Genomic DNA, 16,899 nt, shown 5'->3' on the forward strand with positions numbered 1-16,899 from the left:
TCGTTAACGCTTAACTGAAGATAGTGTCGAGATACTCACCCCTTGTTTGTCAAAAGCGAATGGTAAATTTGGGACTTTATTCTGTAAATGACGATCATTGTGACATTCCCAAATATCTAACTGATTGATTTTCCAAAGCAAAGTGCTGCTTAAGTATATGCAACTATTGATTTCTCAGTTTTGTTTGCATCAAGTGGACGAATAAGTGGTTTCAGCAATTTAGCTTCATTATCTTTTTGAATGTTTGCAGTCTCGTGTTTACCAGGCTTACCTCTTTGATTTATAAGATCTTGTTTGTTCCTCTAAGGACATATATTGGGACAAGGTTTGCTCTAACTTAAGAATGATAAATTATGCATTCTGTTAGATATTTTGACAACCTTGAATGACTGTAAATAAATGTTGTTATTTTTGAGAACAACACTAATTCGTTCATCATCTCCACTACTAATGGCATCTTTCATCTGTTGCAACACCATGGCTCTCGTCAATATTAACTTACATTTGTTCCGGTCATCATTCTTATGTTTAGCTATTAAGTAGTCAAACTACCATAGCGTTACAATTTTATAGAAGCTTCATTACCGTTACCGACAGGTGCCAATGAGATGTTCTGAGAATAGAGTCGGTCAATCGTTTTCGCGTATGTTTAGGGTTACCCAAAGTTAAATACTTAGTATCAATGAAATACCTTTGGTAAACTATTATCCTAGCTCGCCTCCCTGCTTTTTTTGCATGCAGGTAAATAATTGTATCTACTTCCTCGTGCGAACAATTTCTCTATGGGTATGTATTTTTACCACTGCCAACATGTTTGCGTTTCTTTGACAAAACCAGTTAGCCACTATTTGTTTTAACGCTACCAACGATGCTGTCTTCAAGATAGAAAAGTACTTATGCCTTATTTTCGTCAAGTCTGAAAAATGCCTGCCAATTTCCTTGAATTCTGGAGTCTGGAAGTACATGTTTTGTTTCGCCTTTCCCTCTTTTCCCGTGTGTATGACTTCAGACTGTTTTCAATGTATTTATCCCACACAACATCGACTCTGTCAACAACATGCAGTTGCTTTTCAATATGAGGATTTATAATATTGTCCGCATAGTCTTAAAAATATTCATAACATGTTTGTTACAGCCCATGTTCATACAAGATGCAAAAGATTCGCTGTTAGTACTTAGTTGCCTCTGTAGAAGAAAATGCACTTTGCATTGATAATTGTATAGTACATGCGAAGACTTAATGAGCATGAGGGGGTCATTCTATTATTTTTTAAAAACATCTAGGCAAGTAGGAATACGTTATGTATAATAGAAGATGTACCCAAATCCACAGTTTTAAGTTTTTACTAACACGCCCCGTGCAGACAGTATATTCAACAACGAGAAAATGGCAACTTCCAGATAAAATTTCATAACTTTTTATTGGACAACAAGATAAAAATATCATTTCCGTAATTTAATTTAGAATCTAAATTACACCAATACTATTATTACAGTTGATTGCAAAGAATAGATTTTAGGTAAAATCTTTTCTACTGAATTCAATTTTATGATATAAAATATATCCTTAATATTTTTAAATCACTAAAATTTGCAATAGTTTTGAAGAATGGTCATTTTTTTTAAAAAACGTTTACAAAATGTGTCTTTAATTAAAAACAAGTGCGATGAAATGGTCCAAATCAGAACCAATTGTTAAAACTAATTTGAAAGTAGCAAAATGACATATAAGGTGTGAATAATATTCCTAAATGATACTAACAACACTCATAAAACGTCATGTTACGGAACTGATAATGCGTAATGGGAATGATAGGCATATTACGGAGTTGATAAACACATAAATTTTCAATGTAAAATCACCAAAAACTATTTCATTTATCTAACAAATCAAAAATATATACCTTTTAGTGTATTATATGCAATACGTGGATAAATTTTTAAAACATAACTGTATTTGACAATTTTTGTTACGGAAATGACAAAACACAATAAACATATGAACTGGAACGCAGTTATAACTATTCTCTAAGAACCATCATGAATATAAAACACAAAGAACATATTTCATCTTTTCATAAGTCTAGAATGTCTTCGATTTGGTGCCAAACGTCGTCATTTAAAAATGCCGCCCAGGCACACTCTCGGGAGCACCGTCCAATAATGACCACAGTCATTTATTCATAAGTCCAGAATGTCTTCAATTTGGTCCCAAACATCATGATTTATTTTACAATGCCGCCCAGTCACCCTTACAGGAGCACCGTCCAGTATCGTGACAACTTTGTCTTTGTGGTACCACAGAGTGTCGTCGAGTAACGGCCAGAAAAACCTGTTCTTTCCAATCTTGTGCATAACCTGAGAAAAAAATGGAATATTATAAACCAACATGTCTTCGAAGAGTGACTGCTGAGTAGCGATTACACAAAGAACAACTAGTATGTAATAGTTTTAAATACCATAACAAGAAAGGATGCATACCTTAACTTCAAGATCTTCCTCGTCAACATCTAAAACTTCTCCAGGATAAGGCAGCCCGTCGTACTCTACAACGATGTATTGGCCAATGAGATGCTGATCTACAGTTAGCACTGGTTTCAGAAGTCCTGGCGCAGCCTGTGTAAATGAGTAAATTGTATTGCGATAACATTTTAAATGAGAAACATAAGATTGCGTCAAAAAATAAAGCATTTTAATATTGTTACCAATGCGTAGAACATGCTTATTTTTTCGGCGGAGTTGTCCGGTGTGCCTTTATCCCCTGACGCGTCGACAGAAGCAACTTCCGGTATATCCACATTGACCACAAAATCGGTAGATGAGGCATTGGCCATCGTCTCGTTTCTGAGTATGTTGTCAGAGGTTGTGTCTATATTTGTTTCAGCAGAAACACCGGTGCCATGTGATTGAGAATCTGGTGATCTTTTCTATAAGAGTCCATGCATTAATGTCTTACGGTGAAACGGTAATAAACAAGCATACATTTGTTGAAACAATTTAATACTCAACGACCATGAAATAACATATTTTTGACGTATTAATCTGCGTTGACTATTTAAGTTAGTTTTATTCTGATTTATAATTACATGTATAATAATTGATTGTGAAGTTATTATGAAACAACATACATCTGTATTTTTTTCTATGAATGAACATTGAACATTCACACGTGAATTAATAAGAAATACAGACCCAAACCAACAAAGGTAACGCCTAAGAATGGTTACTCAAATATTTTAGTTAAACTTATACATGTACTACATTAACGACAGCTAATAAACATACCTGGTGGATTCTCATTGTCTGGGGAACTGCTTTGATTTCCGCCGCCATAGGAAGTGCTTTGTCAATTTGAATGATGTCTGATTCTGTAACCACGAATACATGAATACTTGAGCCATTCAAGGCACATTTTAAGTCTTCTGCACATTTCACATCATGTCCTGTTAGCACGAAACTATCTGCAGTGCGCTTGACGGTCGCCCCAATTCCATCGGTTGCTCCCTTGCCGTGCCCCGCTTCCAGATAGTTCCAAGTACCGTACTTATATCCCAGGTCAAAAATCTTGAAGCTAAACATAAACATGTTTGTCTTGTTACGATATTGGGTTGTTGGTCCATCTGACAAGAAATGAATTACATTTTTCTCATGTTCCATAGTTTTCAGGAAATCAAAAACTGGCTGAAGGTGGCCCCAAATACCGGCTGGGCTATGCATAAGACAATCAGACACAGTTGCAAATGGATAAATCTTTTCTTTGGAGTAGATTATACCATTGTGGACACTGACTTGCCTCTGTGACGCTCCAAAATGCATGCTTTGAATTTCGGAATCAAGCTTACAATTATAGTTTTCACTGAAGTCCATGTGGATTAGAAGTTCATTTGTAGCCATATTCTCTTTCAGCGATGTGATGGAATGGTACTGGTGGCGAATGTTGTAAATATGCCTTGCTGCTCGTTCAACCTCCTTTTCAATGTCAGTAACTAACGTTTCAAGTGAACCACACTCTGTTTCCCTCACCACTCTTACATGTGTTGCTACACGTCTGCTTTTCCACATTTTCCATTGTACTTGTTTTCCCAAATCTACATTTGTATCTATTGGAACTGTTTTATTCTTGCAAATTAGGCATGACCTGTACATGCAGTTTTTGTTGTCTAGACTTTTATTGCAAGTAACTGTCTTGACGATGTCATTTATGTGTTTAGAGTTAATAAGTTTATTTGAATGGGCAGTTTCTAGCTTGTATGTCAGGTTTTCATGAAGCTTGCATTGGCATGTATCTCTGTCTCTTGAGGTCGGTGGTTTGATCCAAAAGGGGCGAAGTTTACAGAATAAACTGTATGATATTTGCCTATTTCCCATTTCTGAGTTGTACTTGCTGTGCAAATTCTTAATATCATCATTCAAGAGTCTTATTTGTTTCTTTTCTCCCTTTCTTGTAATTGTTGCCTTTTTGTCTGCTTTGATCCTGGAGTTGTCATCTCTTTCAAAGAACGAATGTACGGCTTTTCTAGCCCTAGTTGCTTTAATGTGGATCTGTTGTCTTCTTGGTTTTCTTTTCATTTGGTGTGTTGTAACGCCAATCATTTTTCTTGCATAATCAGCTAATCTGTACCTCCTTATGAGGCCAGTAGCACAAACAAGACTTGCTATATTTCTCTTTTCTGTATGTGTCTTAGTCATTTTGTACCTTTTCCTCAAACGATTGACTATAACTGAATACAGCAATACTGCTTTTCTTATATTATGACCTTTGATTACAGCCTCTTCTTCTTTCTGTCTCTTATCTTCTTTACTATTCTTTTGCCTTTGGAATCTTTTCTTGTGCTTTTCTTTCAATCTTTCTTCTTTCTTCAGAGCGATTCTAAGTTTAAAGATTTCTCTATATGCTTTAGATCGGTCTCTGCGAACCTTTTTTCTTCCCATTCTTCTGGCCGCCTGTACTTGATTATTTTCTGGGGAATGGGCTGGTGTTTCTGTGTTTTCTATTACTGTAAGTATCCGTTGTTTTCTGATGTAATACTTATTTGAGCTTTGTCTCCATTGTTTTCGTTTAGATCTTTGGTCCCTTTTAGACAATTCTGCTATTGGCTTCACAACTCCTCTCTTCTTCTTTTGCTCATATCTTTCTCTTTCTTTTCTCTTGTATGCCTCATGTTTACTCGGATCTTCTCTCTGTCGCTGTCTCCACCTAGCTACTCTCTCTGCATTACTCATTTTTGACTTTCCCTTTTTTCTTGCCATCGCCGATACTGCTTTGTTCTGAGGACAATCAGATCTTTAAGAAAGGATATTCTTTCGATCAATTCAACCACAGATTCGGCCCATTCAACAGTGCATTCGTGTCTTGGCTTTGGTACAAGTAACGAACTAAGTCTTCTTTGCCACGTCCCAAGGAGGTGATCTAATTGATCAATTTCTAAGCGCCTCTCTACAATTAAAATAATTTTAAATGTTAATATAATTATATTTTTATTATGATTATTGTTATTATTATTATAATTATTATTATTATTGTTGTTATTTATTATTATTATTATTATTATTATTATTATTATTATTATTATTATTATTATGCTGTTATTACAAGTATTATTATTGTTGTTGTTATAAGGTCTGCATTATTTTTTACATTCGTTAATATAGATTTAAATAATAGTTTTATAGTTATTATTATTATTATTATAATTATTATTTGGAAGATGGTAATCTTTTTCTTGAGTTTGACATTCAAATCTTTGAAAGATCTGGGCCGCCACTCATGTTTTGTTGTAATGTCATCTTAAATTGATATTACAACTTTTTGCCAATTGGTTATAGAGCTTATATTATTATTGTTGTTATTTTAAAAGTACTTTTTTAGATCTTTTAATATATTCATAAGATCTAATATAGTCTATCTATGTATGGATGCCACTCATAGTACATGTTTGTTGCGGGTAGGTTTTATATCCTAATACTTCTACCAATCATATATACTCAGATCGTTTGATTGTTTATAATCAGTTTAAGTTTAAAATAATATTTAGCTTCTATTTTGTCAAAATCAATTGTCAACTCGTAAGGGCTTGTTGAATTAACATCCCCGTAATGATGTTCTCATCTCCGTAACGATGTTCTCAGCTCCGTAACGATATTCTGCGTTACGGAAATGAAGATTACGGAGGTGATAATAATTTAGTTACTTCCCTTTTACTGAGCAAACAAAACAAAAACAGTCAAGATTTCTCTTATAATATTTATTAGATACACATAAACAAACTCATACTCGTAGGTGTTTAAAATTATTCAAAAACGTTATAGATATAAACAGCGTACGGAACTGAAAGAAATAAAGTATACTCAAAGAAAGCTTACCTTTAACGGAGAGTTCTGCATTGGCCATGACAGTTCATCTCAAAATGCAGCTCACGTTTAAATATTTCGCGCCACAAGCATTTTGTATGACGTCATCGAGTAATTGCGTAAGCATGGGTTATAAATTTTCCCGCCTTTTATTAATTATTGTAACGGAAATGATAGAAACAGGGGACAACCAAACGCAATGGATTTTTTTCAAACCTTTTGCATTTTATCATCTTTTTGTCTTCTCTTTTTCAGTATTATGTTATTCTGGTTCGTTAAAAACATTTTTAGAAACAAAATACTCGAACAAAATACTCGATCTTGGTATATATCTTCTTGTTTGGAATATCATATCCACATCGGGGGACATTTGCTTTAGCTGTCAACTCGGTAGGTAATTTATTCATGAAGACATCCATGTTTATTTCTTAAGGTATTTTTTGGTTTTATTCATTTCTTAGACTTATGTATAAGTATGAAAACGTGCAAAATAACACAAAAGATTTTTTATTACACAAAAGTATCAAATTTTATAGCAGGGACACGTGTTTTAAAAAAAATATAGAATGACCCGAGGAGTTCTGGTACCTTGTGAAGCTTTCAAAAACGAGTCAGGGGTATATGACAGTGCAACACCTGCTTTTCCATTTGGCATGTGCCCATCCACTGTTTTCCAACCAGTCGCCTAACTTTTACCTTTACGCGAGAAAAGATTACATTTATAGCTGTCAATGGTAAAACTTTTTTTACTAATGTTCAATTTGACACAGATATTAACTGGACATGCTCTGATGTCTGTGATGAACTTTGTTGGGTTTTTTCACTTGATAATTCATTAATTTAATTCGGAAATAAGTTTTATCCGCAAACAATAAGTAACCTTATGGGTGCTAATAATCAGGCCTTCCAGCAGCCACTTAGTCTGGTTCCCTGCTTACTGATATTCCATACAGTAAGTCAGGCAAAGGCCAATAATGGCGGCGCCCAGTGGACGCTATAAGGTTACCATTTATTTTACTTATGTTAATATAACAACGGCATTTGAACACTATTTATATGTAGAATATAATGGTACACTCGAGTTTCGGTGATCACTTGTCTGGAAAGAAATATTTTGACTTAAGTGAAGTTCACGTAATTGGGACGTTGTGTATTTTCGGATGATTGTCAAGTGGAAATGAATGCCTTATATGACTTCACCTTCTATTATTATCACTAATGATTAAAATGAGAATCAGCAACGGTGACAGAATCTGGGCAAAAACAAATAAAATCAAGCCTATTGATGAAAGACTGTCATATAGCTGGTGCAAGTCCGGCAAAAGACAACATTGTGCTAATTGTAAGGAAGCGTCCAAGTCCGAATGCTAAAGGAAATATAGCAAGCCCACCATATGACTTCATTTTTCAACGTGCCATCTCAGACCTTAACAATCAACTGGATAGTTATCCACTCACAGTTATTTATTGCAAGTCCATGCAGTGGATAGGATATGGATACGAAATGGCTCGACAACTTCTTGGAGACAACTTCTATGCAGGTGAAAAAACTCCACAGAATGCAAGAGTGGTGATGTTTCATTCATCTATGGAGAAGGGATCTATAATATTAAAATTAAATGTGTCTTGATAGTTGTATGATTAGTAAAGAGGTAAGGACAATCGCTATTCTTCATGGTGTCTAGTCACTGAATGTCTGGAGAGTAATGAGACTCGGACTCATAAACTAGTTAAATTAAATAAAAAGTAAAATTACTATGAAACACACTATATTCAAAATATCTAGCATTTCTTTAAATTGTTGCTTTATAATGAGCAATTTTATAGTGAAATTAAGAAGCAGATTTGAGTCTCGAGTCTCAGACACCAGATATTCGTGAATATTAACCAAAGTAAATATTGCCCAATCACTGGAAGGGAAATGTCAGTCTGTTCGATGTCACACTGTTAAGCAATTGTGAGGTCTTTTATATATATGCCGTATCAATCACACTAGAATACTGTACTCTTGTTCACCATTGTGCTTACTACAAATGTATTCAGTTTATAAAACTAAAATTAATACTATTTTAAGTATACGCTGATAATTAGAATAAAATACTTTTAATTAGACCCACAGTTTACTGCCAAGCCCACCTTCTCTTGTTGTCAAAACTTGGCAAGCAAGTGTATGTTAACATCATGACTATTTTTTATATAAAATCTTACATAAAATTCCTTCTTTATCTATTTCAGCTGAAAAAATCGATTCACTCAAGTTTGCAAAAACCAGAAGAAGATTGTTCAATCAGGCTCATTATTTCTTCAGTGGCACTAGGAATAGGAGCAGACTTAACACATGTCAAACGTGTTATACATGCAGGCCCACCGACTACTATGGAAAGTAAGATTCTGGTTAAAAATATCTTGAGTGAAATGTTTTATTGTTTTTGTAATTGATGTTCATTTTAATTTGTCAAACAATGTTATGAACATGACCATGTTAAGATACCTTAAGAATGGCAATGTGCCTCCAATAACACTTCCTTCACCGTTATGACGAAATTTGAATGTCAGTATGAGGGCAGACAAGAAGAAGTTGGACAAATTGTGTTAAAAAGTGTTACCAACAGGTTATTTATTGCATGAATCTCATGAAGAGAGCCGATTTAAACAGTAACATGTATATGTAGTCAAACATTGTAAAAAAATCACACATTATTAAAAAACTTGAATTTACATAATAAAACATAATAATGTTATTAAAAATTTCAGCCTATGTGCAGGAGATTGGAAGATCTGGGAGGGCCGGCACTTCTGCTCAAGCAATCCTCTATTATAATAATACTGATTTAGCTGTTCAACAAATGCGAAAGGAAATGAAGGACTACTGCCAGGGTGATACATGTCATAGAGAGCTAATCAATGAGTACTTTGGATTCAAGACAATCAATAAACCAACCGAGTGCTGCAGCAAGTGTCAACCTGAGCTGGGTCTGGAATGGGACTTCGATAATCTATCAATCTAATAAGGTATTTCTTTCTTTCAATGAAAATAACTAATTATTCAACAGAAAAATAATGTCCTTAAATGAGTCATTAACCAAATTCTATAAACTTGTACGTTGCTGAAACTTTTGGAAGTAAGTTGACTAACTTGAGACATCTTCTTAAATGTTATTTACAAAAGGAATACATTTGAAAAATGTAATGCTGGTGAAGATAAGTTGGTGGTTCTGATGTAAACATCTCACATCAAGGTTTAGGTTAAATCCAACCAATTTTAACTATCAAAAAATACAAAGTTTTAGGTCTGCAGACAGCTGCCTCACTAGTATACTTTACATTATGATTCCAACAAAGTATCTTAGATTCACTTTTGACAAGATATGCACAAATGAAATGGCTATCATGAATAACTATATTTGAATACCCTATTATGTTGAATCCAAGACATTAATACTTTTTCAAAATACACTGTAAATTGGTGTTAACATTCATTGTCAACCTACAGCTCATAGTAAAATTTCAGTTTGTTCTTTTCAATCCATTTAATGAAATCATCCATGTTCAGTTTGGCTTCAGGATGTTTTGGTCTTCTCTTTAAGGAATTTGCCTTTCGTCCTGCTGTTTTCAAAAATGGTCTGGTTACTCTGAGATCTTTCAAAATCTTCTTTTCATCTTCTATAGAGGAAAGCCTTTTGTGTTTCTGAGAGCGATTGATACATGATACATGATTGGTCCATTCCAAAGAAGGCATTGCTTCTTTTGGCCACAGAATTGTCTGTTACATTTGAACACATGGAACGCAAATGACCTTTGGTCAATCTCACTAAATGTTCCATTTGTAAGTCAGCCGGTATTATGGAATTCCCAGTGTTAACAAATAGACCATACACAACTTCATTGGCTTCTTGCTGACTAAGAAGAGCCAGCTGTTCGACTTAAAAACCTTAGAAGTTCCAGCGCATACTTGGATTTATTGTTATGGTCCTTCAAAATAAGCATGAGGCATTTCATCAACAACAGCAATCTTTCGCGATTAGGCTTTTTCACAATGTCAGCCAGTTCCATGAAAACTAGACCAACCTATATCACAACATTTCCATAGCTGTTGATATCATCTGTATTGTTGTCTTCAATATCATTCCTTGTCATGACACCCCTACTGACAGAACAGATGCTGGTGACGATGGGATCAATTTGACTGACTAGCCACAACCTGATTTCTTCCTTTGACATGTTTTGATGGTCAGGAAAGTTTTCTGGCACATATTCAGCGTCAGGGAGTCCAAAGTGTTCACAAGCTGCTTCAATGATGTATGCATTGATAACTGAAGTAGCCAACTCTCTGCAACTGTCGTAATGATTTTTTACATCATTTCCCTCTGCATCCTTTCTCATCAGGCCATCCTTAAAAAATTGAATGTTTGCTGTAACGCGACCGACTCACGAAATTACCGCGACTCAACTTTTTTTTTAGGCCCTCCAGGACGAAATTTTTTTTTCGCATCTCCGAGTGTACGGAAAATAATCTTTCCGCTCATTATATTTTCTTTCCGCTCATTATTTTCCTTCGGCTCATTTATATTACGTCATGCGGTTGACTTTTGTTTTTATCGACAAAATGGCCGACGAAGGCGAGCGTGTAACCTTTGCGGTTACAGTTATCGAGAAAAAGGGGCCTGAAACCATATTCCATGCTCGAAACTCCATTAGAAAATTCAGCACAAACGAGTCCTGGTTTGATGTCTTTTCCGCTTTAACTGAAAATGTCGCAATTGACCCTGAAATAGATGAACATTTTGAGAAAATTGCGTCGGTGCAGGTGTCCTCGAATCTGGAAAATCCTACACAATTCAGTCCAGATACTTACGATAAAATAAGTGTCTTATATGACTTTGACAAGACTCATATCATAGGTCAGCCCAAAATCCAGGTTTACAACACATTCATGGGTCATGATTTGTACATGATTTCTACAGCATTTTGGTCCCTCTTGCTGTTCTCAGTTACTGATAGGAGTATGGGAACTTTATAGAACTGGTAAACAACTCAGGATGACTGAGATTGCCCAGGAACATTGTGAGTAGATTTCTAAAAATGTTACTCAAACAAAGCCAATAAACAAAAATGATGCAATGCATTAGACTTTACTAACAGGAAACTTATTTTGGATGTTCATTATAAATACCAAATTTATGATTATAATGTTCTGTAACTATTTATATTGTAATCCTAAGAGTTTGTTGTACAACTATGTAGACACACTGATGAAGTATCTAAGTCTGTGTCCATGGGATCTGTCCAAATGAGGATGATGGAATGAGACATGTCTGATGATAGTCATCACACTGTACTACATGATAATGGATTAATGGATGAGGTCTGTCCAAAATGAAGTGTCAAGCAATCTGAAATGATAAGAAACTTATTTACTGAGTAATTTAAGGCACACAATGGGAAAAAAAAATCCCTACCTACCTACTCACTGTAAAAATGATGGGTAGCGTTACAGCAAACATACAATTTTTTAAGGATGGCCTCAGGCGTACTTTTTTGGCTATGTAGAGTAAAAGTCTCTGTATTTTCAGTGTCATACAACAGCTGATAAAAGACATTTAATACAGTCATCTGTAGGTGGAACAATTCAAACGTTATAGGTCCCAGAGTCTCAAAACGTTCTGTTGCAGTTGGTGCTGCAGCTCTTGAGTCGCTCACGGGTTAATTGGTCTCCTCCAATGTGAACTTTTGGTAAAGGCTTCTCAGCACTTTCATAAACTGCTTAACAAAGTTCTTGGTAGAAGTCTAGCACATCTATCACTTCTGCATACTTCTGTTCATTTTTATGTAATATAGGAAGGGGTATTACAGTATTTCTGCTTTTTAGCCCGTCAGGTACTTCCTGGATGGTCTGTTGGACTGCAGATTCAGCAAATTTTAACCATGGGAAGAATTCAACTAGAACCCTTGCAATGATGATTGAAAAATCATACATTATCCAATTCCATTCCAGGTCACTCAGAAGGAAGCTAGATGAGGGGATTTGCCGAAGGTCATGCTGGGGTTGTTCATGTTAAAGATCTGGAAATGATACATTCTGCAGAATTGCTGCTGATCCAAACCAGTGCTGCATGTGGCCCACTTTTCTAATACTCTTTCTTGCCTGATCTACACCCATATGAAAGTTGACATTGTCACCAAGGATGCGAAACTTTTTGCCATCTTTGATGGCATTGATGAGTTCCTCGTTAAAACTGCCTGAAATGGCTGACATTGCCCCTAGCATGCCCTGATGACTTAATGAAACACCAATGGGTTGAAGTCGATCATATAGACCTGAAAAGAGTAAAATTTCCATTCTTGAATACAAAATATGTTGTAACAATAGAGGTTAATATGCTGTTTTCAGAAGATTTTGAGTTTTATTATATAAAAGCTATTGATATCGAAGTTAAATATGTGTAAAACATTTTATACTGAATTAAATTGTCAATAAATGTTACTGTAATAATTTGATAGTTAAGTTTCTTACATACCGGTAATATTAATCTGAGATTACTTATGGAAAGAAACAGAGTGAAAAAAAAATGTTTGAAGCGGTAGGCAATCAGTAATTTTAACAGATTGGTAAACGTAAAGCATTAAAGTATGTCAATTTTTTTGTATTAAAGGTTGCCTGACTTTGCCTTTGATCTGTTGATCAAATTATTGGACATCTTATGTTAATAACAGTTTACTGCTTATAAAAGTTCTTGCATATGAATGATGGTCTGTGAGCCTTGTTCAGTCTATAAGTTCCAACCAAGGGCTACTTGATGGTTGAAGAATGATGACAAGACATCCATCCCCTACTCCATGTCACTTGTTTTGCGAGCTTGACATGTCAATATTTTTCATCAATGATGATATCTTACACACCCAGACAGAAAACTCTTATGACAAATGGAAATAAACAGACACATTTGTCATTAAGAATGTTTAAATCAGGTGATGTAAGCAGTGAAGAAATATATGGGTTCATTTCCAGCAAACTTTTTCTAAAATCCATAAACATCAGAACAGGAAATCTGAAACATAAAACAATGGAGTATTCTCCGTTTAACATATCAAACAAAAATCATGCAATAAACACTATAGTTAATACCCAGTGTTACAATTATATTTACTTGTTGCATTCATTTGAATTTCCCAGTTGAACCACTAGTCTTAATAAGTGGTATACATTCTTGTCATGTAAAATATAAACCTTACAAATATTTGATAATCTTTGAAAGTTGTGGTGAACAGATAAATGTGACAAAAGCTAAATCTATGCACATTGTTATTGCTAAAGGAAAGTTAACTGGGCATTCTATAACTAAATATTTAAAAAACAAGAACGAAGAACACTAACAGGAACTGAAACGTCAAAACAGACACGTTAAAAAATACAACCTTTTGGTGGGTCTGCTCATTGGCTAATACAATAGACACCATTTTCTGGACCGCAGAAAGCTCATGGTATCTTTGTTTCATCAGCATTCCATAAGCAGTGCCTATGACTGGTACAAGTGCTTCTGTTGCCTTGGTATTGCCAATTTTTCCTGACGGCAGGGACACAGCAAGCAAGACATCAGCATGAAATGCTGCTTCATCATGAGCTCATTAATGATTCCAAGCCAGTTAAAGTCAACAAGGCTTTTGTATTGATTACAATACAAAACACTTCCTTTCGAAGAACTCTCTCTAGCATCCATCTATTAGGCATATAGCATCAATGTCCAGACTTCATTTGCAAGTGGTGATGACAGTATAGCCCTAGCTATCTGACCTGAAGTTCCACTACCTGAAATCATGTTGATAACATTTAAAATGAAGCATTCAATAAGGACTTTAAGCTGTTGTATTTATAATTATATCAACTTGTACCTTTCGCAGATATTTATTATTCCTTATATATATAACTTGGTTATGAGCATATTGGCATTTTTAATACGGCAAGTTTTGTTTGCTCTAAGGAATTATTTTTATCTAGTTTTTGTTGATTTCAGAATCACAACTTCAAAATTATACTTCCCTTATAAGGAAAGCAATCATTATTCAAAAGAATTGTTTGATTCATTTTTGGTATACATACACATCTATTAGGCCAGCTTTCTCAATTGGTGTCAGCCCTGGGTGCTGTCGTAGGCGCTTCAAAGCAGTTTTATTTATCGCCTGTGCTGCATTGCTTGCACCTTCCTTAAAACAAACAAAAACAATATAATCCTTGGTTGTGTTCAGCTTCATTTTTTGTACTGTGGGGAATAAAAGCAAACCGATGGAAACCCACGGGTCCAGTTAGGCTCTCCCAAAATTTCAATCAATAAGATTTTACATTCATATCAGTTCACTATTTCTTTCACACCAGTGATAATAATATATTTTTCTATAAAAAACAAAAGGTTGAAAAATGGTTTAAGTACCAAGTAGGTGTAAACTTGATTATGTATCTAAAACAACACTATACTGTCAAAACATTGGAAACACCTGCAATTAAATACAAGAGCTGTCACAGAGACAGCGCGCTCGACTATTCCGCCGCTTTTCGGTGTATGGATTGAAAAGTTTTGGCGAAACATGCATGGATCACTGTTAGATTAGATTTCATTGCAATACATGATGTGCTGAGATATTTACATAAATTGAATTGAAAATATTTGAGGTGGTATGCAAACTTTAACGTAAATTCTAAGTCGAAAAAGGGGCATAATTTTGTCAAAATGCTTGATAGAGTTACCTCCTCCTGTGTACAGGTTGGGGCATGATGGTGAACAAGTGTGCAAAGTTTCGAAGCCAGATGTCAAAGGACTTTGAAAATATTAGAGGTGGTACGCAAACTTTAACGTAAATTCGATGCTGAAAAGGGGGGCATAATTTTGTCAAAATGCTCGATAGAGTTACCTCCTCCTGTGTACAGGGTAGGGGCATGTTGTTGAACAAGCTTGCAAAGTTTCAAAGCCATATTATGTCAATATTTGAGGTGGTACACAAACTCTAACATAAGTGGTTACGCCGACGCCGACACTCGGGTGAGAAGGATAGCTCTCCTTATTCTTCGAATAGTCGAGCTAAAAATGATACTTGATGACTAAGTCTATCATTTTGTTTGTGATAATGTGTAGGTTCTGCACATAGGATACCTTAAGTTCCTTTTTCGTCTCCAAAAAGACCCAGTCACCATGTTAATGACCATCAGCACTGAAGAAAAGAATCTATATATGAAGCATTCAAATATGCATTTTATAGGGCCAGAGTTTTTTATCATTAGATTATCGGGAGATTTTTCAAAAAGTTGGGTAAGGAGGAGGAAAAAAAATAAAAATAGAATGCATAAAATGTCCCGAAGGAGAAATAAATAAAAATAAAATGGATTTTTCTTCGATTTTTTTTAAATCTTCTTATATCATGAAGACAAAACACACCTTACTTGTGTCAGCTTTTTCATAGGCTGAACAAAGGGTGAAAGACCACCATACAGTTTCAAAAGCATAATTAAAGATCCTTTTAAAGACTAAAAATATTTACCTTAACACAGTTCAAGCGCTTATTGAAATTAATGCACCAGTCAATTGTAACCACGGCACCCCAGGTCCAGCCAACTCCGGGTAAAATCCTTGCCCTGCGGGAACAAACTGATGGTAAAATCCCTGCCAAATGCCCCCGCACCCCAGGGACCCTAGGTAAGGCCCATTCCCCGCTATATTTTGCGCGAAGACAAAACCACCGGATTCACCCGGCACTGCGGGGCCACCTGGGAGTTAAAAACACGGCCCATTTCCCCGGTATACCCCGGACCGTGGCGGGGGGCTGTGGTTACAATTGACTAGTGCATAATTGTTAAGTAGATATTTGTTCAAATGCATCTATGCATACATGTGATGCATATATTATCAACCCATAGATTTTATGAAACATGTCAGTGTAATAAAGAAGTTAAAATGGCCTGCCCATTTCTAACCTTTTGCCCACAATATAAGCATTTCCTTTTAATAGTGAAGTGATCAAACATTGAACAAAGTTTAAGACACGGAAAGGAGGTCAAATGTGTTTTTATGTCTTTAACATATAGCACCGTGACCATTTACCATAATGTGGTTTTCATATAGAAAATATTACCAAATAAAGTCTAAGCCTTGATGGATATACCTATTCACTTCATAGTTTGACAGGGCTTACGGAAGCATAGACAGTCAATTTCTGTGAACTACATTAATTTTATATACTTTACCAAAGAAAATTCGGGAGCATTAAAATAAACTTGACTAGTATAATATATTTCAAAATAACTGGTTAAAAACTGATTTTAGAATTGATCCTGAACAATACCATTCGAATTCCAGCTATTGGGATGCCCTTTGACACATGAGCAACTGATTAGTTTGACTTCTTGCACTGACTGCCAAATATTATCTTATGTTCCAATTTTTTCTGTCTTGCCAGAAACAAGTATATAATTTTAACATAACATCAGATCCACCACTGTTTTATGTTTGCAACATGTTTTTTTATTTTTTAAAACTTTTGATTTATATAACATGACTTTTA

At 35.1% G+C, this 16,899-nt stretch overlaps 1 protein-coding gene and 1 pseudogene across 1 annotated transcript; one reads left to right on the top strand and one right to left on the bottom strand.

Annotated features, from left to right (window-relative positions):
* Positions 1–5,932: 5,932 nt before the first annotated feature.
* On the top strand, positions 5,933–12,778 carry LOC128244230 (bifunctional 3'-5' exonuclease/ATP-dependent helicase WRN-like). Its single transcript, XM_052962247.1, has 5 exons — positions 5,933–5,945; positions 7,590–7,972; positions 8,587–8,734; positions 9,106–9,363; positions 12,347–12,778. The coding sequence occupies exons 1-4, from the start codon at positions 5,933–5,935 to the stop codon at positions 9,357–9,359; spliced, it is 798 nt and encodes a 265-aa protein (XP_052818207.1). The 3' UTR covers positions 9,360–9,363; positions 12,347–12,778.
* Positions 12,116–15,536, bottom strand: LOC128244231 (uncharacterized; annotated as a pseudogene).
* Positions 15,537–16,899: the final 1,363 nt, after the last annotated feature.

This window comes from Mya arenaria, chromosome 8 (assembly GCF_026914265.1).
Source record: "Mya arenaria isolate MELC-2E11 chromosome 8, ASM2691426v1".
NCBI lineage: Eukaryota > Metazoa > Mollusca > Bivalvia > Myida > Myidae > Mya > Mya arenaria.

Excerpts from the sequence above, each read along its gene's own strand:
- LOC128244230 (XM_052962247.1), top strand. Across the intron at positions 7,973-8,586 it reads CTATAATATTAAAATTAAAT|CTGAAAAAATCGATTCACTC; the intron begins GTGTCTTGATAG and ends TATCTATTTCAG. Across the intron at positions 8,735-9,105 it reads CCCACCGACTACTATGGAAA|CCTATGTGCAGGAGATTGGA; the intron begins GTAAGATTCTGG and ends TAAAAATTTCAG.